This window comes from Salvelinus sp. IW2-2015, unplaced genomic scaffold (genome assembly GCF_002910315.2).
Source record: "Salvelinus sp. IW2-2015 unplaced genomic scaffold, ASM291031v2 Un_scaffold864, whole genome shotgun sequence".
In the NCBI taxonomy this organism is placed as follows: domain Eukaryota; kingdom Metazoa; phylum Chordata; class Actinopteri; order Salmoniformes; family Salmonidae; genus Salvelinus; species Salvelinus sp. IW2-2015.
The window spans coordinates 71871-98021 of NW_019942633.1; the positions used below are offsets into that span (position 1 = coordinate 71871).

Genomic DNA, 26151 nt, shown 5'->3' on the forward strand with positions numbered 1-26151 from the left:
ATTTTGGGTTATTGAGTGTAGATTAGTGAGAAAAAAACACATCAAAACAGACATGTACAGTAAACAATAATCCGGGAAGGTGGTGAGGCATCAGTCAATAGTTCAGATACACGGCTTAGCTCCTGTAATTCCCAGGGGTGTACTTTGYGCATGTAACAAGATCCTGTATAATAACCACCATGTTTAACCAATGCAGCAGCTGTGCTGTAAGAATCCTAACAGGAAGGGGAAGGGGGAGGGAGGTGAGGACAGGTGAAGTCAATAAGTAGCCCTAGTAAGCCGGCTGGTTGTCGTAGCCGACTGTCCAGGTGGAGCCTAAACCGAGTCATCTGCCAGATTTTTGTCACGCAGTGACACTGAGGTTGGCCAAGAGGATTTGGAGGTAAGCAGTCCTGACCTGATGAAATCAGACAAGACTGGTGCGTATGTGTGTCATCGCATACAGTCAGCTTATCCCATATATTTATCCCATATACTACAGTGATAAGATGGCGCCAAAGAGGATGGCTGACGTTTTTACATGCCCGTGACGAATTGTGCTATTTTGTTCKTTTTTTTTGCGATGTTTGTAACTTATTTTTTTAACTTATTTTGTACATAATGTTGCTGCTACCGTCTCTTATGACCGAAAATAACTTCCGGACAACAGAACAGCGATTACTCACCACGAACTGGAAGAAGCTTTTTCCTTTAACGAGTCCGATGAGAAAGATATACTGCTTTCCCTCGAACAGGCCCAGATCCCTGTCATTTGCGTGAAGAAAAGACGGAGGAAAAGAGGACGCCGATCGGGCTGCCTTTTGAGAATCCGTAGGCGAGCGAGTAAACTCCCACTGCTATCAATTCTACTTGCTAACATGCAATCATTGGAAAATAAAATTGATGACCTACAATTACGATTATCCTAAAAACGGGACATTAAGAACTGTAATATCTTATGAACGACGACACGGATATTATAGAGCTGGAGGGATTTTCAATGCACCGGCAGAACAGAGAATCTCTGGTAAGACGAGAGATGGAGTTTTTTTGTCTTTTTGTCAATAACAGCTGGTGCACGATGTCTAATATTAAAGATATCTTGAGGTATTGCTCGCCTGAGGTAGAGACATTAATGTCACGTTCCTGACCTTATTTCCTTTGTTTAGTCTTTGTTTAGTTGGTCAGGACGTGAGCTGGGTGGGCATTCTATGTTTTGTGTTTCTATGTTGGGTTTGTTGTTTGGCCTAATATGGTTCTCAATCAGAGGCAGGTGTTTGTCATTGTCTCTGATTGGGAACCATATTAAGGTAGCCTGTTTTCACTGTTTGTTTGTGGGTGATTGTTTCTGTCTTTGTGTTCTGCACCAGATAGGACTGTTTTCGGTTTTCACATTTATTGTTTTGTAGCTTGTAGTGTTCACGTTATTATTCTTTATTAAACATGTTGAACACTGGCCGCGCTGCGTTTTGGTCCTCTCCTTCATCCCAGGAAGAAAGCTGTTACAATTAAGCTGTAGACCACACTATCTACCAAGAGAGTTCTAATCTATATTATTCATAGCCATCTATTTACCACCACAGACCAATGCTGACACTAAGACTGCACTCAACCAACTCTATCTGACCATAAATCTGACCATAATTCTGTCCTCCTGATTCCTGCTTACAAGCAAAAACTAAAGCAGGAAGTACCAGTGACTTGCTCAATACGGAAGTGGTCAGATGACGTGAATGCTACGCTACAGGACAGTTTTGCTAGCACAGTMTGGAATACGTTCTGGGATTCATCCAATGGCATTGAGGAGTATACCATCTCAGTCATCAATAAACTCATCAACGACATCGTCCCCACAGTGACCGTATGTACATATCTCAAACAGAAGCCATGGATTGCAGGCAACATCCACATTGAGCTAAAGGCAAGAGCTGCAGCTTTCAAGGAGCGGGACACTATTCCAGATGCCTATAGGAAAAACTCTATGCTCTCAGACAAACCATCATACAAGCAAAGCGTCAATACAGGATTAAGATTGAATCCCACTACACCGGCTCTGATGCTTGTCGGATGTGGCTGGGCTTGAGAAATATTATGGACTACAAAGGGAAATGCAGACACGAGCTGCCCAGTGATGCGAGCCTACCAGATGAGCTAAATGCCTTTTATGCTCGCTTTGAGGCAAGCAACACTGAAGCATGTACGGGAGCACCAGCTGTTCTGGATGACTGTGTGATAACGCTCTCGGTAGCTGATGTGAGCCAGACCTTTGAACAGGTCAACATTCACAAAGCCGCTGGGCCAGATGTATTTTTTTTTTCAACCTCTCACTGACTGAGTCTGTAATACCTACATGTTTCAAGCAGACCACCATAGTACCTGTGCCCAAGGAAGYAAAGGCCACCTGCCTAAATGATTACCGCCCCGTAGCCATGAAGTGCTTTGAAAGGCTGGTCATAGCTCACATCAACAGCATCGTCCTGGATACCCTAGACCCACTCCAATTCGCATACCGCCCCAACAGATCCACAGATGACGCAATCTCAATTGCACTCCACACTGCCCATTCCCAACAGGACAAAAGGAAGACCTATGTGAGAATGCTGTTCATTGACTACAGCTCAGCGTTAACTTCTCACGAGTCACCAACCCTGATCCGGTAGCACCCCCCAACTCACCCCACTGATTAGCACAGCTAGCATAGCGTCACAAGTAACTTGTAGCATCTAAATATCATTAAATCACAAGTCCAAGACACCAGATGAAAGATACAGGTCTTGTGAATAAAGCCACCATTTCAGATTTTTAAAATGTTTTACAGGGAAGACAGAATATGTAAATCTATTAGCTAACCACGTTAGCGGAGGACACGATATTTTTACCAGGCAGATTCGGCTAGGCGCCCACGTCCAGTTCACATGCACAACAGATATGATATAAAATCGTAAATTGGGTCTCTTACTATGGCTGATCTTTCATCAGAATGTTGATCAAAGTGTCCTTTGTCAAGATGAGTCGTTGGTTCCGTTCAGATTCTTCCTTGCCCACTCCATTTAGCACAGGTACGCGGTCGAGTGGCACAAAATTTCTCAAACGTAAATACAATCCGACAACGGTACACCGAAAAACTCCCGGAAGAATTCAAATAACTGATTAAACTATATTGAAAAACAATACATTACGATGATATGGTCACATGTATCAAACAAATTCGACACGGAGATAGTTTGCATACATAAACGCCAGCAAAAACAGTACACCAACGCAGCTCAAATTCGAACATTCAGATATCCGGAAGTTGTCGGTCACGCCAAAGAAATGGGTCCTATTTCACGTCAGTCCCAGATAAAACAAAGAATTTCTCCTCTGACGTCCTCTTGACAACCAGAGGAAGGCGAATGAGGTGTGTTTCTGGTCATAGGGGGCACGACCATATATAGGCAGAGCTTTGAAGCCAGCATAACACATCTTGATTTTATGTTCTTGGTCATGGAAAGTGCTGTTGAATGACTTCTGTATCACTCAGAGACAAAAATTGAAACGGTTTAAGAACTAGGGGATTGTTTTCTTTCCAATGGTAATGATTTATATGCATATAGTAAGAGCAATAATTGAATAAGAGGCAGTTTAATCTGTAATAGCAAATTATGCTAATGCGAAAATATTACCCCCTGTATTCTCAAGAGTTTAACAACCGGCATCTGACCATAAGGTGCTACAGAGGGTAATGCGTACAGCCAGTACATCACTGGGGCCAAGCTTCCTGCAATCCAGGACCTATATAATAGGCAGTGTCAGCAAAGCCCATAAAATTGTCAGAGACTCCAATCACCCAAGTCATAGACTGTTGTCACGATCGTCTTTATGTGGAAGAGAGGACCAAGGCGCAGCGTGATACGAATACATCTTCCTTTTTATTGTGAGAAGATGAACACGAAACGAAACACTTTTACAAACTAACAAAAACAAAAACAACCGTGAAGCTACAAAACGAAAGTGCAGACACAAAGCCTAACGTTTAGACATAGACAATTACCCCAACCTGTCTAATGCCTATGGCTGCCTTAAATATGGCTCCCAATCAGAGACACGATAGACAGCTGTCTCTGATTGAGGAGAGACTCAGGCAACCAGAATACCTAGACACCTACACTGAACACAACCCCATAAACTCTACAAAACCCCAATACCCCCTCAGAACACAACCTCTCGACTATGCAAAAACACACAAACATCCCCATGTACACCCTACCTAACTAAAATAATAAAGAAACAAAGAAAACTAAGGCAGGAGGTGACAACTGTTTTAACTGTACTGGATTGCGCGCGTGATAGGGTCATAGCGTACCTGGAGGCAGGAGCTCAAGTCTGGACCAAAAAGGGTCTTAACAGCTACTACAGCCAAGCCATAGACTGGCTGACACATTAATCAATGGCCACCGACTATTACATTGACCTCCCCCCCCCCAATTTGTTTTCACTGCTGCTACTCTCTGTTTATTATCTATGCATATTCACTTCACCCCTACCTACATGTACAAATTACCTCAACTAACCTGTACCCCCCCACATTGACTCTGTACCGGTACCCCCTGTATATAGCCTCATTATTGTTATGTTATTGTGTTACTTGTTATTATTTTTTACTTTAGTTTATTGGTAAATATTTTCTGAACTCTTCTTGAACTGCACTGTTGATTAAGGGCTTGTAAGTAAGTATTTCACGGTAAGGTCTACACTTGTTGTAGTCGGCACATGTGACAAGTAAAGGTTGATTTGATTTGATGTGACATAATCACCTGTGTCAATGATGCCTGGGTTTGAGTGGAACCAGGTAGGCAGCACCAGGCCGCTGAACGTTGAGAAGCCCAAGATGAGTAAGTTCCTGGAGGAGTTCAGGTCCACGTACTGTGGGGAGCAGAGGAACCCATTAGAATTATATCTATTTCAACTTTAAGTTATGTTCTTGAGAAAAAACATATTCTCTTAAGCAATAACGACTTGACCAAGACTTCTGTCTGATTTTACATCAGTCTTATCCTGGCTTCCTGATCATTTCACCACTCTACTGAATTAGTGGCGGGTCAGCGTCTCCGGTACCACTTGCTGTGCGGTAGCAGAGAGAACAGTCTATGACTTGGGAGGCAGTGATGCAACCAGTCAGGATGCTCTCGATGGTGCAGCTGTATAACTTTTGAGGATCTGGGGACCCATGCCAAATCTCCTAAGGGGGAAAGGGTGTTGTCTTGCCCTCTTCACGACTGTCTTGGTGTGTTTGGACCATGATAGATCGTAGGTGACACCAAGGAACTTGAAACTCTCGACCCGCTCCACTACAGCCCCGTTGATGTTAATGGGGGCCTGTTCGGCCCACCTTTTCCTGTAGTCCACGATCAGTTCCTTTGTCTTGCTCACATTGAGGGAGAGGCTGTTGTCCATGCACAACACTGCCAGGTCTCTGACCTCCTCCCTATAGGCTGTCTCGTCATTTTTGGTGATCTGGCCTACCACTGTTGTGTCATCAGCAAACTTAATGATGGTGTTGGAGTCATGTTTGGCCATGCAGTTGTGAGTAAAAAGGGAGTACAGGAGGGGACTAAGCATGCACTCCTGAGGGGCCCCAGTGTTGAGGATCAGCGTGGCAGATGTGTTGATGCCTACCCTTACCACCTGGGGGCAGCCCGTCAAGAAGTCCAGGATCCAGTTGCAGAGAGAGGTGTTTAGTCCCATGTTACTTAGCTTAGTGATGAGCTTTGTGGGCACTATGGTGTTGAACGCTGAGCTGTAGTCAACAAAATTCTCACATAGGTGTTCCTTTTGTCGAGGTGTGGAAGGCTAGTATGGAGTGCGATTGAGAATGCGTCATCTGTGGATCTGTTGGGGCGGTATGCAAATTTCAGTGGGTCTAGCATAATGTTGTTGATGTGAGACATGACCAGCCTTTCAAAGCACTTCATGGCTACCAACGTGAGTGCTACGGGGCGGTAATTCTTTAGGCAGTTTACCTTCACTTTATTGAGCACAGGGACTATGGTGGTCTGTTTGAATCTTAGTCCTGTATTTACGCTTTGCCTATTTGATTGTTCGTCTGAGGGCATAGAGGGATTTCTTATAAGCGTCCGGATTAGTGTCCCGCTCCTCTAGCCTTTAGCTCAGTGTGGATGTTGCCTGTAATCCATAGCTTCTGGTTGGGATATGTACGTACGGTCACTGTGGGGATGACGTCGTCAATGCACTTATTGATGAAGCCGGTGACTAAGGTGGTATACTCCTCAATGCCATTGGGTGAATCCTGGAACATATCACAGTCTGTGCTAGCAAAACAGTTCTGTAGCATAGCATCCACTTCATCTGACCACTTCCGTATTGAGCGAGTCACTGGTACTTATGGTCAGATTTGCCAAATTGAGTTTTTTATCCTCTGGTTCCACATGTGACATGCTTGTAGAAATGAGGTAAAACGGATTTAAATTTGCCTGCATTAAAGTCCCCGGCCACTAGGAGCACCGCTTCTGTATGAGCATTTTCTTGTTTGCTTATGGCTTTATATACTGTAGCTTGTGGTGAAGAAGGCGCAACAGCGGCTCTTCAACCTCAGGAGGCTGAAGACATTTGTCTTGGCCCCTAAGACCCTCACAAACTTTTACAGATGCACCGCTGAGAGCATCCTGTTGGGCTGTATCCCCGCCTGGTATGGCAACTGCACCATCCACAATCACAGGGTTCTCGAGAGGGTAGTGCGGTCTGCCCAAAGAATAACAGGACATCTACAGCACCCGGTGTTACGGGAAGACCAAGAAGATCATCAAAGACCTCAGCCACCCGAGCAACGGCCTGTTCATCCCGCTACCATCTAGAAGGCGAGATCAGAACAGGTGCATCAAAGTTGGGACAAAGAGACAGCTTCTATCTCCAGGCCATCAAACTGTTAAATAGTCATCCCTACCCAGCCTCTTCCCAGTACCCTGCCCTGAACTTTCGTCACTGTCACTAGCTGTCTACCATCCGGTTACTCTACCATGCACCTTAGAGATTACTGCACTATGTACATAGTCATGGAACACTGGTCACTTTAATAATGCTTACATACTGTGTTGCCCAATTCATATGTATATACTGTATTAAATTCCAGGCCTAGCTTGTTGAACTATTGTTGTGCATATACTCCTCTTCTGATATACTACATATTCTATCCATATATTGCCCAAATTGTATATACATCCCATATACACCATATGACTAAAAGTATGTTGACACCGGCTCGTCAAACATCTCATTCCAAAATCCCCACTTTGCTTCTATAACAGCCTCCACACTTCTGGGAAGGCCTTCCACTAGATGTTGGAACATTACTGCGGGGACTTGCTTCCATTCAGCCACTMGAGCCTTAGTGAGGTCTGGCACTGATGTTGGGCGATTAGTCCTGGCTTGCAGTCTGCATTCCAATTCATCACAAAGGTGTTCGAYGGGGTTAAGGTCAGAGCTCTGTGTAGGCCAGTCAAGTTCTTCCACACCAATCTCGACAAACCATTTCTGTATGAACCTCACTTTGTGTATGGGGGCATGGTCATGCTGAAACAGGAAATGGCCTTCCCCAAACTCACAGTTGTAAGATAGCATTCTCCTGGCATCTGCTAAACCCAGATTCGTCCGTCAGACTGCCAGATGGTGAATCGTGATTCATCACTCCAGAGAATGCGTTTCCACTGCTCCAGAGTCCAATGCTTGGCAAGCTTTACACCACTCCAGCCGACGCTTGGCATTGCGCATGGTGATCTTAGGCTTGTGTGCGGCTGCTCCGCCATGGAAACCCATTTCATGAAGCTCCCGACAAACAGTTATTTGCTGATGTTGCTTCTCCAGGCAGTTTGTTATTGTGAAGTGTAAAGTCTAGGAGCAACAACGKCTCAGTCGCGAAGTGGTAGGCCACACAAGCTCACAGAACAGGACTGCCAAATGCTGAAGCACGTTGCCCGTATAAATCATCTGTCCTTGGTTGCAACACTCACTACCGAGTCAGTACTACCCAGGTTCAAACTCATCAGGTCATAACGGCTTACAACTGGATCCTGGATCATAAAAATATAATTTATGTTTTCTTGGAAAGACTCAATACAAGTCCATAAGCTTTGTGTCACAGACAGTACAGAAAGTTTTGAGGAACCACTGCTCCAGTTTGCCTTATAGCAGCCACGCAGCTTGACAGCAAGTGCACAGCAGCCCCAGACCCCTGTACAGGTGCTATTGCTTTATCAGTGCTTCGTAGATGAGCTGATTAGAATAATGGTTAGAAAATGCTTCAGTGTAAGAGGCTGATCTCCCTAACCTCCCTTGCCAGCAGCATACCACCCTGCATACCGCTGCCGGCTTGCCTCTGAAGCTAAGCAGAGTTGGTCCTGGATGGGAAACCAGATGCTGCTGGAAGTGGTATTGGAGGGCCAGTAGGTGGCACTCTTCCCTCTGATCTAAGGAGATCCCAGGGCAGTGAAAGGGACATTGCCCTGTGTAGGGTGCCATCTTTCGGATGGGATATTACACGGGTGTCCTGACTCTCTGTGGTCACAAAAGATCTCATGGCACTTAACATAAGAGTCCTGGCAAAATTCCTTACCTGGCCCCATTCCATCATGGCCACCTAATCCTCCTTCCTAATTGGCATATGTCACTGCTCACCTCTCCTGCTGATGTGTGGTGAGGGTTCTGGCACAATAATGGTTGCCATGAGGTGAGTAATACAAGAATTTAAAAAAAATTCAAATAAGTTAGGTTTCAAAATTATTGGCACCCCTAAAGATTATTATAAATGAAATCAAACAAAATAAAATCTGCATTAAAATTCTACTTTTTTAAGTAGCTTAAAGAAGCTTAAGGGACTCTATTGTGGCCTTCCATGGCTTCCTGTTTCACTGGGGAATAAAAATGAGGTAACACACATGTAAAGTCCCTTTGTCATCCATCACCATTRAAAAAGGCAAAGAACTCATAAATGAAAAGAAGGAAGTCACCCCCCTCCACAGACAACATATAATTATGAACACATAAGTTATGGCAAAAACATTAGAATTACAGGACGCCACTGCCTGACAAAGGACAGAAGTCTAATAGAGATTTATGATACATAATGATATTTTAGGCATAAATATATATCTATGCAGGTGTATTTTATCCTTGATGATACTTTATCAATACACAGATATATGTGCAGTAGATGTTTGAAATGATTGATCTTAATAGAACTTCAGTCAACCCATTTTTCTATAAAAAATTTTTTACCTGAAGGTTGGAGATTCCCACAGCTGCAATCATTCCAAACATGACAAGGAACATGCCTCCGATGACCGGGTCTGGGATGGTGATGAAAACGGCCCCGAACTTCCCAAAGAGTCCTAGGATAATCATCAGGAGACCAGCGGTCTGAAGGACCAGTCTGCTGCCAACCTGGCATGATGGGCACAACGAAGAGGGCACAGCATTACAAGTCATTAATCATTAAGGTATGTGGGCTATCAGTCATGCTATCTGTGGCAGGCTGACAGGATGGCAGCCTTATTTGGGCCCTGAAACATCATGGGAACGCAACTCAGAACTGTCAGGAATTTCAGACCAAAATTCAACAAGCAAGCCAAGAAAAGCTTAGATAGTCCTGTATGTTTTATCAGCCTCATGTATTTGCTATAGGAGGCTTTACAATAACGTCACCATCACATTCCTATACTGAAGGTGGCCCAAAATAGTCTATGGAGGACATACTTTAGTTATGCCCAGTGCTGCAATGTTCTGGCTATAGGATGTGGTGCCGTTCCCGCTGCCCCACAGCGCTGCCAGGATGCAGCCAATGCCCTCCACAGCGATACCCCTGTTGATTGCGTGGGTGGGCGGAGGAGGGGCACCGGACAGACGGGCACAGGCGTAGTAGTCCCCAATGGACTCCATGGTGGAGGCAAGGACGCCAGCCATCATGCCCAACACCGAGGACACACTCACTGTGGGCATGCCCCATTGTCCTAAAGGGACAGAGAGTAGACAGATTATCACACACACATTCAAGTGCACACACATACACACACAAAATATATATGTTTTCAAGCACATACTGTACATGTCCTTTTAATGAAAATTATTTGGTGACAATGACAGAAAGATTACAGTTGTCTACAGTTTTTTAGAGACTTTCAACATTGTAATGTATTCTTTGACAGGTACAAATGCTAGAGGTGAACTGGGAGAGATAAAGTATGAATTCCTTACTCTTTAAAAGGAGGTTGTGTGGTTTGCTCACAAATTCTTTGAGGCTGGGACACATAAACATATACTGCATGCTAATTAAACTGTGTAAACAACTGCCAAATGATGAAAACAAAATAATTAGTTGTTCTATTCAAAAAGGTTGTGGTAGGCGACAAATAGTTTATTTTTGTTCCTTCCAATACTTTCATAACATTTGTATCACTTGTAGTTGCAGGAATGCCAGTTTAATGAGCTAGGTTATCTTGTTTGGCAGGTTCTAGGTTTGCGTCCAAAAGGGCACCCTATTCCCTACATGGTGCCCTACTTTTGACCAGAGCACTAAGGGCCCTTGTCAAAATTAGTGCAGTATGTAAGGTAAAGGGTAACATTTGGGACACACCCTAGATGAAAGAGGCTGCCTCCAGTAGGTGAACTGACAGACAAGCCTCAATTACCTACCCTATTTTATGCATCAATTTCTCACAGTGTCACCGCAGAATTTTTCCTCTCCAGAAGTCAAAGTGTTTTTGACACACTGGGTTGCTCCACCTGCTCAGCATCATTCTGTTTCTCCAAACGTCAAATTTTGACGTTGCTCCAATCGTGAAATGTAAAAGTTAAGTTTTAAGGTTTAGGATATTGTTAAAACTTTAAGATTAGGCATTCATCCCAATGGTTAAAGTAAGGGTTAAAGGCCCAGTGCAGTCAAAAACATGATTTCCCATATTTACACACTAGGAGGTTGGAAGAATAATGTGAAATTGTGAACATTTTAGTGTACGAGGTATTTTTGCTTCGTTTTGACCATTTTAATTTAAACAGTCACAGGAAAATACTTAATTTTATATTGAGATTAAAATTAGACCTTGAAGGTTTGGGATATATATATTGTGATATCCCAGGAGGTCTACCCCGGGGGATGGTAATAGAGGGGAGGTACGTGAGGCGACGTTGACTCTCTCTGCTGGGAATACAGGAGCTGGGCACCCCGACACGGACAACTCTAAGTGGAGGTAATTAGAAGAAATTCCCACCAGCCGTGGAAAACCTAAGTGATTTTCTTTGTTATGTTTATTTTCTGTCTTAGTAAAGTTGTTTTTGCGGACTTAAACCTCCCTGTTTCTGTGTCAATCTCTGCACGCTCAACCAAACACCCCACGGTTTACCACATTTGGTGGAGAATGCGGGCATCTCAGTAGCTTTGGGTGCCGTGGGGTCGAGTGTATGGAGATTACCATGGAGSAGCTGGTGGCTCAGTTCATTCTCAGCCAGCAGAAGCAACAGGCTCTCCAGGAGCAAGCACTGGAGGAGCAGCACCAACAAAACCTCAGACTGGTAGCGGAGGTAGCCCAGTTGAAGGTTGGGAGGGCTCAGGAGTCTGGCCCGAATCAGTTCCTGGTTCAGTTAAGGGAGGAAGATGACGTGGAGTCGTATTTGTGCACCTTCGAGAGGACGGCCCAGAGGGTAGGATGGCCCCAGTCCCAGTGGGCCAGCCTGTTGGCACCCTATCTCTCTGGGAAGGCCCAGAAGGSCTACTTTGATTTGAACAGGCCACGAATTATGAGGGACTCAAATGGGAGATACTGAGCCGTTATGGGTTCAATCTCGCACGCCGTGTACAACTGGTCCACGACTGGGCCTTTGACCCCACCCTTTCCCCCCGTGCTCAGATGAGCGACCTGGTGCGCCTGACCAAGGGCTGGCTACTGATGGAAGTACCGTCCCTCCCGATGCTTGACAAGCTCGTCCTGGATAAATACCTTCGGGCCCTGCCATATGAGATGAAGAAGACGGGGAGCATGCAGAACCCACAGAGTCTGGAGGAATTGCTGACCGTGGTGGAAATTCCCCAGATCTCCCAGGACCGGCTGAGAGGGGCCCGAGTGGAGAGAGGAGACGCGGCGAGGGGGACAAACAACACAGAGAGAGGTGAGGGGCTGAAGGGGGCCCGGACGGAACCAGCCGAGGCTGTGAAGTGGGAGGGTGACCCAAACCGATGACGTCAGTGGCTGCTGGACCCAGATCAGAGACGCTGCTATGAGTGCGGTGAGCCGGGAGGAGGCCATGCCCTCTGCATCCCCCAGCTCTGGGGTAACCCGGATGGCGAGTTACGTCACCTCCTGTTGGGCGCACACCGAGACGGCCCCTCCAATGGTTCCTGTACGAATCGATGGCATCRACACCAGCGCTCTGCTGGACTCCGGCAGCATGGTGACCCTGGCCCACCCGCAGTGGCTCACACGAGAGGGGAAGGAGGAACCGGGGGACGAGGAGGGGACGGTGTCCTGTGTACACGGGGGCACGAAGAGGTACCCAACGATGCCAGTGAGGATAACCACCCCAATGGGGGAGTGCCAGATGCGCGTGGGAGCTGCTCCTAACCTACCCGTGTCCATTCTCCTCGGTCGAGACCGCCCTCTCTTCTAGGCCCTGTGGAGGAGGGACCTGGGGAGGCGAGCACGGGAGGTGGGAAGAAAAGGAAAARGGATGGTGGCCTGTGCAACCCACCCCCGAATCGAGAGGTGTCCACTGGGCCCGAGTCGGACCCGGAGGAGGGAGACGACCCGTTCCGGCAAGCGAGCCACCGTGCGAGGAAGACCTCGGGCTCCCCTTTATGGAGGACATCCCGACACTGGAATCCTCACGGGTCAGTTCGGGACGGCCCAGTTAGAAGACCCCAATCTCCAGAACACTAGGGGMCAGGTCATTGCGGTGGATGGCGTACTGTTACCTGGGGTAAATGATTGGCACTACCCCCACTTCGCAATCAAGCATCATTTATTGTATCAGGTAGTAAAGCATAATGGGGAGACAAAAGACTTGTTACTCATACCCAGCCAGTATGTTAGGACTGTGTTGCATCTTGCCCACACCCACCTGCTTGGGGCACATCTGGGGATGGAGAAAACCAGGGAGCRGATCGGGAACCGGTTCCACTGGCCCGGAGTCAAGTGCGCCATGGAGGACTACTGCCGTAGTTGACCGGAGTGCCAGATCACAGCTCCTAGGGTGCATTATCGAAACCCTTTGGTTCCCTTGCCCATTAAAGGAGTGCCAGTCGAGCGGGTGGCAATGGATGGAGACCGCGAGGGGACACCAATACATCCTGGTCATCGTGGATTACGTCACCCGGTATCCTGAGGCAATCGCGCTACGCACGACGACAGCAAAATGTATCGCCCGGGAGTGCTTCCATTTATTTAGCCGGGTGGGTATTCTGCGGGAAATCCTGACGGACCAGGGCACCGCGTTCATGTCTCGGGTGATGAAAGATGTCTGCAATCTGTTACGAATAAAACAGGTGAGGACCAGTGTGTACCATCTACAAACGGACGGGCTGGTGGAACGTTTCAATAAGACCCTAAAACAGATGCTGAAGAAGGTCATCGAGAGAGACGGGAGGAACTGGGACCAGCTGCTGCCCCACCTGATGTTGTCAGTGTGCGAGGTACCCCAAGCATCCACGAGGTTCTCCCCCTTTGAGCTCCTGTATGGCCGTTGGCCCCGCGGGCTGCTGGACCTAGCCAAGGAGGTCTGGGAAGAGCAGCCGACCCCCCTTCGCAGCATAGTAGAACATGTGGAGGAGATGAGGGAGAGGATGACGGCGATTTGGCCAGCGGTGAGAGAGCACATGGCCCAGGCGCAATGTGCCCAGGAGCATGTCTACAACCGGGGGGCCCAACCACAAGAGTTCCAACCGGGTGAAAAGATCTTGGTGCTGATCCATACAACGGAGAGTAAATTCCTGGCTACGTGGCATGGGCCCTATGACATCGTTGAGCGGGTAAGCGACGTCAACTATAAGGTCCGCCAACCGGGGCGGAGAAAACCTCTCCAGCTTTACCAGGTGAATTTACTGAAGAAATGGCACGCACGCGGGGCGCTGTGCGTAACGTGGACCCGGCCACAGCAGGGCCCGCCCTCAGTCGAAGTTGCAATGGGGGAAGACCTCAGCCCGACCCAACGACAAGAGCTCAGAGAGTCCAGCGTAATACGGCCGTGTTCTCCGAGGTGCCGAGGCGCATGGATCTCGTGGAACATCATATCCACACCCATCCAGGAGAAAAAGTGCGTAAACGGCCATACCAGATACCAGAAGCCCGGAGGGTGGCGGTCCAGTGGGAATTGGCGACAATGCTAGAAATGGGGGTACTGGAGGAGTCACACCGTGAGTGGTCTAGCCCCATAGTGCTGGTTCCGAAACCGCCGCTTCTGTAATGACTTCCGGGGCCTGAACGAGATCAGTAATTTCAATGCCTAACCCATGGTGGACGAATTGATCGACCGCTTGGGGATGGCGAGATACGTCGGCACCTTGGACTTGACGTAGGGGTACTGGCAGGTGCCACTGGCAGGTGTCACTGGCAGCGGCCTCCCGGGARAAGATTTCTCCACCCCGGGGGGGCTATACCACTACCGGGTTCTGCCTTTCGGGCTCCACAGGGCACCAATGACCTTTCAGCGACTGGACCGCGTCCTGCGTCCTGTGCACAGTGACAGTTGGGAGTCACATCTTTGTTGGTTACAGGCCGTGGTGGATGCACTAAGGGATGCGGGTCTGACCGCGAACCCCCACAAGTGCAAGCTGGGCTACGCCGAGGTGGAGTACCTGGACTATCAGATCGGGAGGGGAAATGTGAAACCCCAAGAAAAAAAAAACGCTGCCATTAGGGGATGGCCGGACCCCCGAATAAAGAGGCAGGTGAAGTCATTCCAGTCCAGACAGACGCGGCTGACACAGGGGTAGGGGCCGTTTTGTCCCAAGAGCAGGAAGGCGAGGAGCACCCCATCATGTATGTCAGCAGGAAACTCCTCCAGAGGGAGAAGAAATACTCGATTGTCGAGAAGGAGTGCCTCGCTGTGAAGTGGGCACTGGACACCCTCAAGTATTACCTCCTCGGGAGGAAGTTCACCCTGATTACTGACTATGCCCCCCATGTGTGGATGGCAAGAGGTAAGGACACGAATGACCGTGTCACCCGCTGGTTCCTGTCCTTACAGCGATTCTCTTTCTCTGTCATCCACAGGTCGGGGGCCCAGCACAGCAATGCAGACGCCCTATCCCAGAGGGATGCAAACCTAGCCCTTAGCATGCCTCCCTCCCAGTCAGGGCTAAGGGGGATGTGTGGTATCACAGGAGGTCTACCCCGGGGGATGGTAATAGAGGGGAGGTACGTGAGGCGACGTTGGCTCCCTCTGCTGGGAATACGGGAGCTGGGCAACCCAACACGGACAGCTCTAAGTGGAGATAGAGGAAAGTGCCAACCAGCCGTGGAGGCCAAATAAAAGGAGCACGGTGGCACACCACGAGAGAGAACGGGGAGAGACCGACACCAAGCCACAGTAGAGAAGAAGGACCGTCCCAAACCTAAGTGATTTTCTTTGTTATGTTTATTTTCTGTCTTAGTAAAGTTGTTTTTGCGGACTAAAACCTCCCTATCTCTGTGTCAATCTMTGCACGCTCAACCCAACACCTCACGGTTTACATATATATTTAATGAGTGTTCACCAATGGAAATGAACATGCAACCTTCTGATCGGGAGTAATGGGATTATGCCAGGGGAGAAGGACTGCTTCCTCTCATTAAAGCCACGGAAGTTCAAGGTCGACCGTGTAACTGCAGGCATTGTTAGCAGAAAACAGGATCCCCCATTATACAGTGCCTTCAGAAAGTATTCATACCCCTTGACTTATTCCACATTTTGTTGTGTTACAGGCTGAATTCAAAATGGATGAAATATTTTTTTTGAAATATCAGCCATCTACACACAATATGTTCAACACCGTAGTGCCCACGAAGCTCATCACTAAGCTAAGGAACATGGGATTTAACACCTCTCTCTGCAACTGGATCCTGGACTTCTTGACGGGCCRCCCCCAGGTGGTAAGGGTAGGCAACAACATGTCTGCAAMACTGATCCTTAACACTGGGGCTCCTCAGGGGTGTGTACTTAGTCCCCTCCTGTACTCCCTGTTCATCCACGACTGCGTGGCCAAACACGACTCCAACACCATCATTAAGTTTGCTGACGACACAAAAGTGGTAGGCCTGATCACCGACAACGATGAGACAGCCTATAGTGACAAGGTCAGGGAACTGGCAGTGTTGTGCCAGGACAACAACCTCTCCCTCAATGTGAGCAAGACAAAGGAGCTGTCCGTGGACTACTGGAAAAGGCTGGCCGAACAGGCCCCCATTAACAACAACGGGGCTGTAGTGGAGCGGGTCGAGAGTTTCAAGTTCCTTGGTGTCACCTACGATCTATCATGGTCCAAACACACCAAGACAGTCGTGAAGAGGGCACGACAAAACCTTTTCCCCCTCAAGAGACCTAAAAGATTTGGCATGGGTCCCCAGTTCCTCAATTTTCTACAGCCGCACCATCGAGAGCATCCTGACCGGTTGCATCACCGCCTTGTATGGCAACTGCTCGGCATCTGACCGTAAGGCGCTACAGAGGGTAGTGCATACGGCCCAGTACATCACTGGGKCCAAGCTTCCTGCCATCCAGGACCTATACCATAGGCGGTGTCAGAGGAAAGCCCATAAAATTGTCAGAGATTCCAGTCACCYAAGTTAAAGACTATTTTCTCTTCYACCACAATCATGGTACCAATAACTGATTCTAATACAACATATGTATGTCCTTGAATTCATTATTTTAAAATCGCACACAGAAGAAGTTATAAGGATAATTTAGTTGCTAATGGCAGCCTACAGTACTCCGGTCAGCCTTCAACTTGAGTTAATGAGAGGGGGCAGCACTAAACTAGCCTGCAACAACATTTCCTGGAGTATCTCAAACTGCGCATGTTATGTCTCCATCAGATGCCATCTTAACCGACTTAATTTGGCTTCAATGCGCTATGGAGTCTTCACATAGGAATGAATGGTGTCACATGATCAATGTCTTTGTTCATCCATTCGCGAGCCATATTCAGTCAATGGATTACGCCTATCCTCTACCCCCGTCCATAACGCCCTAGAAAAACCCAAGCCTACTCAATGGTAATWGTGCTTTTCTGCTGTTTTGTTTTACATTGTATTGTTTTTTGTGTTACTGGGATTAGGGCAGTATTGGGAATGAAACCCTGTTCTCAATGGGTTTTCCCTGAATAAAGAAAGAATACAAAATACAAAATAAAATAATAAAGGATATTGCTCCATCTCACCTGGATATGGGACGTGGAACCATGGTGCGCTGGTGACAGCATCCAGGTTCACGTCAGTCCTTGCTGTGTAGCCATACTGGTCCGGCTGAGAGGGAAGGGCTTCAAAGATGGTCAGCAAAAAGCAGACCAACCAGGCACCACACATCCCAAACAAAGCCTGTGGATGAACAGAAACGAGAAATGTATTGTTTAGTTTAAACTTTGCTTTGACATATTGTTTAGTTTAGACATCTCATTAAGACATAATTTAGACATATCATTTAGAAACATCGGTTAGTTTAGACATCTTTATGAGACATATAATTAAAAAATACAATTTAGTTACATTGTTTAGACATATCTGTCACGACTTGCGCCGAAGTCGGCTCCTCTTCTTGTTCGGGCAGCGTTCGGCGGTCGACGTCACCGGCTATCTAGCCATCGCCGCTCCATTTTTCATGTATCCATTTGTTTTGTCTTGTTCCCTTCACACCTGATTTTCATTCCCCAATCAATCCATATGTATTTATTCCTCTGTTCCCCATCATGTCTTTGTGTAAGATTGTTTGTGTTACGTGTATTTTGGAATTGTGGATATTGTTACGCACATTACTTTTTGTCTATGTTCCGTGTTTGGGCACATTTTATGTTACTTTGTGCTGTCATTTTGGACCGGAATAAAAAGTGCGCCTGTTCACTACACTCTGCTCTCCTGCACCTGACTTTGCCTCCAATACACACTCCTAACAATATAATTTAGTATAGATGTCGTTTAGACATCGTTTAGAGACATATAGTATTTTCTGCTGCTACTTTGTGGCATGTTTTTGTTTGTATTCATTGTGTCATTTCCATCAGACGTCAAGTTGAAATGTTAATGGTAGGTATCCATGCAGACAGGTGACAACTCTTAAGTGCTGCTAGAATGTAAATGTAAGGTGTGTGCTTGTCTTGATATACTGTACCTCTTCCACATTATCACAAGTGAACTCCAGAAGTTCCCTAGCTGCAGGGTGGAACATCCTCATTCTGATACTAAACTCGAGGCCTGTTTAGCTCTCTTACATCTCTGCTTTTTGTTGTGATGTTGACACCTGAGTGCCACTTCCCCAACTGGCAAAATTTGTGTTCTATAGAGGTGCATCAAGGAGTAGATTGTGGTGTGCAAATAAGAATGACTAAACCCTGCTGTGAACTACTTTTCATCTATGGTTTAGCTTTATTTCTATCCCAACATTTTTTAACTTGCCTTTGGCATAGACTGTCCATTAATCATCACTCCCAAATGAATGTATTGCTACTAAATTGGTGTTAAAAGAGAAGGCACTGAGAGTGACTTTCTTATTATGCTTGGCTCCAAAAGTGTTCTGTTCCTGTAGCGCACAGTGGGCCAGTTTCCTGGACCCAGATAAAATGTAGTCCTGGACTAAACAACAAGCTCTCACATCAGAATCAGACATTCATCCATGTTTCTCAAACGTCAAATTTAGACGTTCTTCAAAAACGTCAAATTTCGAAGTGTTTAAGGTTAAGTTTAGGCATTAACTCCACATTTTTAAGGTTAGGGTTACATTTAGTCATTAACACCTATATCTTAAGGTTAGGCTTTAAATCAGAATGGTTAAGGTAAGGGTTAGGGTTTAGGATAGGCTTAAACCAAAACTAGAAAAAACTGCTTTCTATCGCTGGATTTGAACATGCAACTTTTAGCACCAGAGGTAGATGCTTACGCCCATCCGCCACGTCCTAGTAAAACCGAAACCTGCAGTGGTCTAAGAAGCTGTGCCACTGGAGATTCTGGATTCTAGTCCAGGCTCTGTCGCAGCTGGCCGTGACCGGGAGACCCATGGGGGGCGCACAATTGGCCCAGCGTCGTCCGGGTTAGGGGAGGGTTTGGCCCTGTGGTGGGCCCGGCGCAGTGCACGTTGACACGGTGCACGTTGATACRGTGTTTCCTCTGACACATTGGTGCGGCTGACTTCCGGGTTAAGTGGGCATTGTGTCAAGAAGCAGTGCGGCTTTGTTGGGTTGTGTTTCGGAGGACGCACGGCGCTCAACCTACGTCTCTCCSKAGTCCGTACGGTAAGATATTTGTGGTTTAAGTATACATTTAATTTAGAACAATAGAGTTTTTATGGTAACAGATGTATGAATGGTAACAATGTTCATACATTTTCTTATAAGAAACACATTTTCTTTAAACAGAAGTTGTATACTGTAGGTGTTTATGCAAGGGCTACGAAGGGCTACGAAGGGCTACGAAGGGCTACGAAGGGCTACGAAGGGCTACGACGGGTCACAAAGTACACGCTGAGTCTGTGCCTGAAACGTTGTAACGTGTGCAGAATTAAAGTGTGGTTTATAAAACGGTGAGGTACTGTATATATGAAGCGAGTATCTTTCAGCACAGAAAACAGGTATAATAACTTACTGAAAACAGCTTAAAGAGAGGATACTGGAACACTTCCCACTTCTTATCCTTGTAAGCAATCAAAGGAACTTCAACTTTGCTCAGGTACTGAGAAAACAGAAGGATGAGGCACACTGTCCTGTGGGAAGGAAAGACAAACACAAGGATTCTCACGCACATTGGACCACTTTAAGCCAGTGGTTTCTAACCCAGGGCCACAATAACTTACAGATTTGGGTAATTTAGCAGACACTCTTATCCAGAGGGATTGCAGTAGCAATCGGGGTAAAGTGTCTTGCTCAAGGGCACATCAACAGATTTTTCATCTAATCAGCTCGGGGATTCAAACCAGCGACCTTTCGGTTACTGGTCCAACACTCTTAACTGCTAGGTTACCTGCCGCCCCCATATATAGACTTGACATGTTTTCATACACATCAACTTGGAGTGAATTAGCTCAAGGAATAACATGTCATTACATGCGGTTTTGCGATTGTGATCCCACCCTTTATTTAAGACGTTAAGACGTTGCTTAAAGCTCACAACAAAAGGGAGATTACGGCTAATCCTGGGTGATAAAACTAACTGAAAATTCATAGTGTATTAAAGATAAACCCCAGAAAATATTATGCCAATCAAATGCATGTTATCTTATGTAATTGTGAGATACTGATGGTAACTATTTGTAGTTTGATAACAGCGCTCAACTGAGTGCTAACCTGTTCACTAAGCATCCCAAATGGCACCCTATTCCCTATGCGGTGCACGGCCAAAAGTAGGGCACTATATAGGGAATAGGGTGCCATTTGGGGCATATTTCCTAACACTACACTGCCTGGCCTTGGGTGTTATCGGTGCCGTCTAATATTGTGACAGCTGTATGAAGCCGGTCAAGGGTGTTCCCCACGATGCAGATCCTCTCTTCAACTCCCAGCACTGTTTCCAGGAATAAAGCCTATCTAATTCACTATCAACACGTCCAACCATGCAACCACAGTTTTCACCTCCATAGCAAACATTCCCAGAACACAGGCTAGGTCTGTGACCCCTATTTTATTTATTTACCTTTATTTCAACAGGGAAGTCATATTGAGACTAAAGTCTCTTTTTAAAAATGAGCACTGGCCTGCACATTACAAAACAAGTACATCAATAGGCAAGTATAGATAAACATAAATATACACAATATACATATTAACATACAAAACACAGTCAATTAAAACAAACACATTCTTCATTATAAAAATCAGTCAATTGTCAGAATTTCCCTAGGGACACCGAAGCATCCAGTCAAAACGCACTGTATTTGGAGATTATTCCAAACATAGGGTACAAGGAAATTAAAAGCTGATTTACCTAACTCTCTAGACACTCCTGTGAATGGGTTTGATAACTTGTAATTTGATGTTAGGTAAGTCGGAAGTTTGTGGAGCAGAGCTTTGTAAACAAAAAGAGCGTGTGACTTTAAAGCGGTCCAGCCAACCTTTGGTAAAGAATGCAGTGATGAGTAATTAAAATATCTCCTGTGATAAAACAAAGGACGCTATGATAAACAGCATCCAGGGGTTTGAGAGTAGTGGCAGCTTTGCATCAGAGATTTGACAGTTTTCCAGAATTTAGATGGATTCCCCTTACTACCAGAAAGAGTGGTTGCATAATCATTTCCCCAGCATGAATGGGCACTTGACAGAGGTTCCAAGGAAGGGTGTGGATGCCTGTCTGCCGGCAGTGGAGGCAGGTGAAGGAAATGAGGATGGCTGGAATGGAATGAATGGAACAGTATCAAATGTAGACGTTGGTCTAGAAGCTCAGTGGTCACTTTTGCAGCTTCCATTCATAAACCGGCACTATCTGGCACAACAACGACAACAGTGGCCTCCTCGTGACTCGGCTAAGACCCTGAGCATGCAGGAGGACTCAAGATGGTAGGAGAGAGAGAGGAAAAGGGCACTAGGCTGTGGGATGGGGCTGATTAGTAGCCAGACATGGAGACAGGAGCCCACAAGATTCTCTCACCGTAATGAATTTAGTTATGACATTATCCAGAGACGCCCACCCGCCCGCCCCTCTGTAAATAAAGACACATTTCACAGGGGTAAGAGTTGAAGGAGAGGCTGAGCGAGGGGTGCAGTGAGTTGGCTGGTGACAGTTCTGTCTGCAGGGCACTTTTTAAGATCTGAGGTGGTTGGAGCTTTGTCAGATTAACCGGTAGGGAGCAGATGTCGTCCATTCGCTGGGCAAAGAGCCTGTTCAGACGGGCATTTAGTACAACACAGATCAATAAATCGGAAACATTTACTTAAATTGTCATTTGGGGATGAGAGTTGAATAGCATGATTACTGAAGTCGGGACTGAAGTTGCGTGACTTGAATCAGAACCAACTATTGTGACACATAGCCTGAACATTTGAAGCTGTGTCTCCTGGGAAAATCATTTTTTTTCTCTCCTTGCTTACTGTGAGTTACCTCTTAGAAGAGACTGTCACATGTTCTACTGGCTTGTTTGTTAGACCACGCTGATCATATGTGACTCATTTTAGGAAACTACTTCACAGGAGAGGCATTTGGAAGTAAACATTTGTTTATCAAAATGYGTGTTTTGGCAGAAATGCCTTCTGGAACATGTGCCTTAATAACAAACTTGTATGCCATCTGTAAATACTGTGGTAAACCACGGGGTGTTGGATTTGAGCGCACAGGGATGGACACAGAGACAGGGAGTTTCTAGTCAGAAAGCACGCCTTTCTGACTTGAATCTCAACATAAAACATACATTTCAACATAAAATAAACGTAACAACAAAATAACTTTCTGGGCCACCTCCTCGTATTCGGTTCCGTGCCCCGGGGGCTTTGTTCCCATCTCTTGGCTCACTTCCTGCCTCTCTTTTATCTCCTACGGTGTGCCACGGTGCTTCCTATATGTGGCCTGCACTGCTGGTTGGCACTCTCCCCTAATTGCCCCTAATTTGTGCCATCAGCTTTAGGGTTCCCAGCCCAGGTACTCCAAGTAGAGGGAGCCAACGTCGTGGCACGTACCTCCCCTCTATCACCAACCTCCTGGGTAAACCTGATCTACCACCTCACGTCTATTTGCGTCTCTCCCGGATGGAAACTACAAGTGCAATGGCTGCTCTCAATGCAATGGTACTTACAAATGTAGATCCTTCAAACACCCCCAAACAGGGAAACAGATCCCAATCAAAGGCGTTATCACGTGCTCCACTAAGGCAGTTATTTATCTTATACCTTGTTCTTGTGGTAAAAATGATGTGGGTAAAACAAAGTGCAAATTAAAAGTACAAATCTCTTAGTATCGCAGCACCAAAAACTGACTACCTAGTTGCGGCCCATTTTCTGGAAGCGAACCACTCGATTCCGTCCCTACGTTATATCGGGATCGAACATGTCAACCTCCCTAGAAGAAGGGGTGACCTCGACAATTTATTGTTAAAACGAGWGGCTGCCTGRATCGTTAATTTAAAGACCCTTGCTCTCTTCGGTCTCAACGTAGACTTTGATCTGAAGCCATTCTTGTGATTATTGCGATTTTCTATTCATTGTAATTGTTTGTAGGCCTATGTAGCCAAATTGTATCTATGATCGTATGCTATCCATTCATGTTTTTTGTATGTTCTGTTTATATTTGAGAATTAACCAATGATATCAGGCCACGCCCAGCCATGATTGCAGACACCTGTGTATGTCCTTTGACACTATTTAAACTAGTGAACTGCAGTGTTTGTCATTATACTGTACCCTGATGAAGACTGCTTGTCTGTAGAAATGTTGGTTATTAGGTTATTCAATTATTGCATCTGAGCTCCTAGAGTGTGCGACTCTCCTTTTCTTTTTTGAGTGTTCTACTCTGCTAACCAGCACCTCACCTTACAGGTGTGCATTTCTTTCGCCTCCAGACCTCCCGGGATACCACAATATTAATAAAATTGTTAAATTATGAGCCTAGTTGGTTTAGCCACAAAAAAAGTCAGGAACCTTCACCCTAGCCATACATGATTGGCTGAGATAATGGATGGACTGGACATGCCGGGAGATGAGTTCAGATTGGTCTGCCATGTCTATAACATGAGCTGCTCAGTATGTGTAGGTAATCCTTTCTAACGCAGCTTTTTTAAAGATATCACGAAGATCTACAAAAAAACACCTGTCTCCGGATTATATTTACGAACTAAGGGCAACCATGGCATCCGTAACAGAGAGGGAGAAGCGTTCATCCATGTATACAGGTAAGAGAGTCTAGCTAGCTACATTTTCAGATATTATACGTTACTAATTTTGCCAGAAAGTAATTTTCTTTGCAAGTTAAAGCGTACTGTTAGCTAGCTAGCTAACATTGAACCTAGCTGGTTAGCTTTAGCTACCTGTAGATTCATGCATGGTAGTAACGTTATGAGTTGGGATTATGGCTCATTGTGTAGCTAGCTACATGTCTAAATAAAAGACTCCACTATGCAAAGAACCATTTCACTGTACAGTTTACACCGTCTGTATCCTGTGCATGTTACAAATAAACGTTGCTTTCATTTGATATAGTGTGTGTTTGTCTGGAGAAATAAATGAAAGGTTCCAGCGCTGTAGGAGCTGTATCTATTATGCTTTGTTTCGGGGCAAACCGGATCACTCAGAGTTCCAATGCGGCAAWTGTTTGACGCTGAGGATTATAGGCTTGAGGTGGCTTCCTTGATCACGCAGGTCGCCAGCCTACAAAACAAATTGGAGAAAACACAGAGTGGAATGTTTACCTTATCTACGATGGTGGCTGGACGGCGTTCACGCTTGTTGGATGCATCTCCGTCTTGTTGTTTGTCGTTACCCAACTGGTCGGTTTTGCACGGAGCTCCCCCATCTGATAGCAGAGTCGAAGGAGCACAGCAAGAGGCGCATGACAATAAATGATGGTCGCATGTCACGAGCCATGGAAGACGAAAACAGAGGCCTACACTCCAAACGAGAGGCCCGGAGCGGATACACACAACTATTTTTGCCGTCCTGGAGCCTGATCTTCCTGCACCTTCGTCACTGGGGGTACCTGTATCTGTGGCCGCAGTGCCTACTCCTACGATTTCAAAGTCGACGTCAGCAATCTTCCATCCCTGCTCTGGATCGAGCGGGCTTCTCCATCTGTCAGAGGCCTGCACCAGGTGTCTGGAGCAATGGGCTCAGGTTATCCTGCCTCTCGCCCGTCCATAAAGGGTTCTCCGAATCCTGTGAAGCGTGGATTTCCTTGTCCTTCTCGCCAGCTGTTATTTTGTGCAGCTCTATGGTAAGAAATGTGACCGTTCCTGGTGCAAAAACAATGTCCTATCCCGGAGCTTGAGTAAATTACATTACTAAGCTGCTCTTGAATGTACCACGTCACGACTTGGAAATCAATTCTATTGTAGTCCATGTGGGTTTTAATGACATTATAAAGGGCAGCTCTGAACAGTTGAAACTGGATATGACTCTGTTACTGTAGACACTAATAAAAGACCCATTATATCTGTCCCTGTGCCTTCTCTGAATCGTGGCATTGAACGCTTTAGCGAGATTCTTTCTCTTCCCAACTGGCTGCGTGATTATTGCAGCTCCATGGGTGTAACTTTTGTTGACAATTTTGATACCTTTTGGAAACAAAACACATCTTATAAGTAGTTTGGGATCCACCCAAATCATTTGGGTGCCTGGATCCTTTCACAGCATTATAGACACAATGAATGATCAATGACCCGAGCCCAGCTCAGTTAATCCCTATCATTGTGACACTGAGTTGTCATGAATTTTCAGCAAATGTACATTATACCATGGGCGTTGGTAGACACAATGTAAGTAACCTAATTTATGCCCCTCTAACTGCCCTGAATGCCTTTGCTGATCCTACAGCTATTGTATGCAGTAATCATGTGCCTATGAACCAGAGTAATACTGTTAGCACTGAGGTGGTGTGCCCTAGTAGGAAGTCCACTGTGTGCAGCTCACCCTGCACGAACATAAATAACATGAACATATCTACATCTGCTAAGCTTCCCAGTAAAGCAATGAAAACAAGCAAGCATCCCAGAAGAAAAGTGTGCAAAATAGCCCACATTAACATAGCTTAAGAAACAAGGTTCATTAAATCAATTATTTCCTAGTAACAGATGAAATTCATATTCTGACTATCTCTGAAACTCACTTAGATAATACCTTTGATACAGTGGTAGCAATACATGTTTATAAGATCTACAGAAATGCCAAAGGTGGAGGTGTGGCCATTTATATTCAGAACCACATTCCTGTAAAGCTTACATTTACATTTACATTTAAGTCATTTAGCAGACGCTCTTATCCAGAGCGACTTACAAATTGGTGCATTCACCTTATGACATCCAGTGGAACAGCCACTT

General features: G+C 46.0%; 1 protein-coding gene across 1 annotated transcript in view; it reads right to left on the reverse strand.

Annotated features, from left to right (window-relative positions):
• The window catches only part of LOC112069036 (solute carrier family 23 member 2), a 77588-nt gene that overhangs the window by 8889 nt on the left and 42548 nt on the right, over positions 1 to 26151 (reverse strand). Inside the window, exons 6-10 of the mRNA XM_024136291.2 lie at positions 19788 to 19905; positions 17378 to 17534; positions 9727 to 9980; positions 9250 to 9414; positions 4776 to 4884 (exon numbers count right to left, since the gene is read on the reverse strand). Of these exons, the coding sequence (XP_023992059.1) occupies positions 4776 to 4884; positions 9250 to 9414; positions 9727 to 9980; positions 17378 to 17534; positions 19788 to 19905 (803 nt within the window). The remainder of the gene's footprint in view (positions 1 to 4775; positions 4885 to 9249; positions 9415 to 9726; positions 9981 to 17377; positions 17535 to 19787; positions 19906 to 26151) is intronic.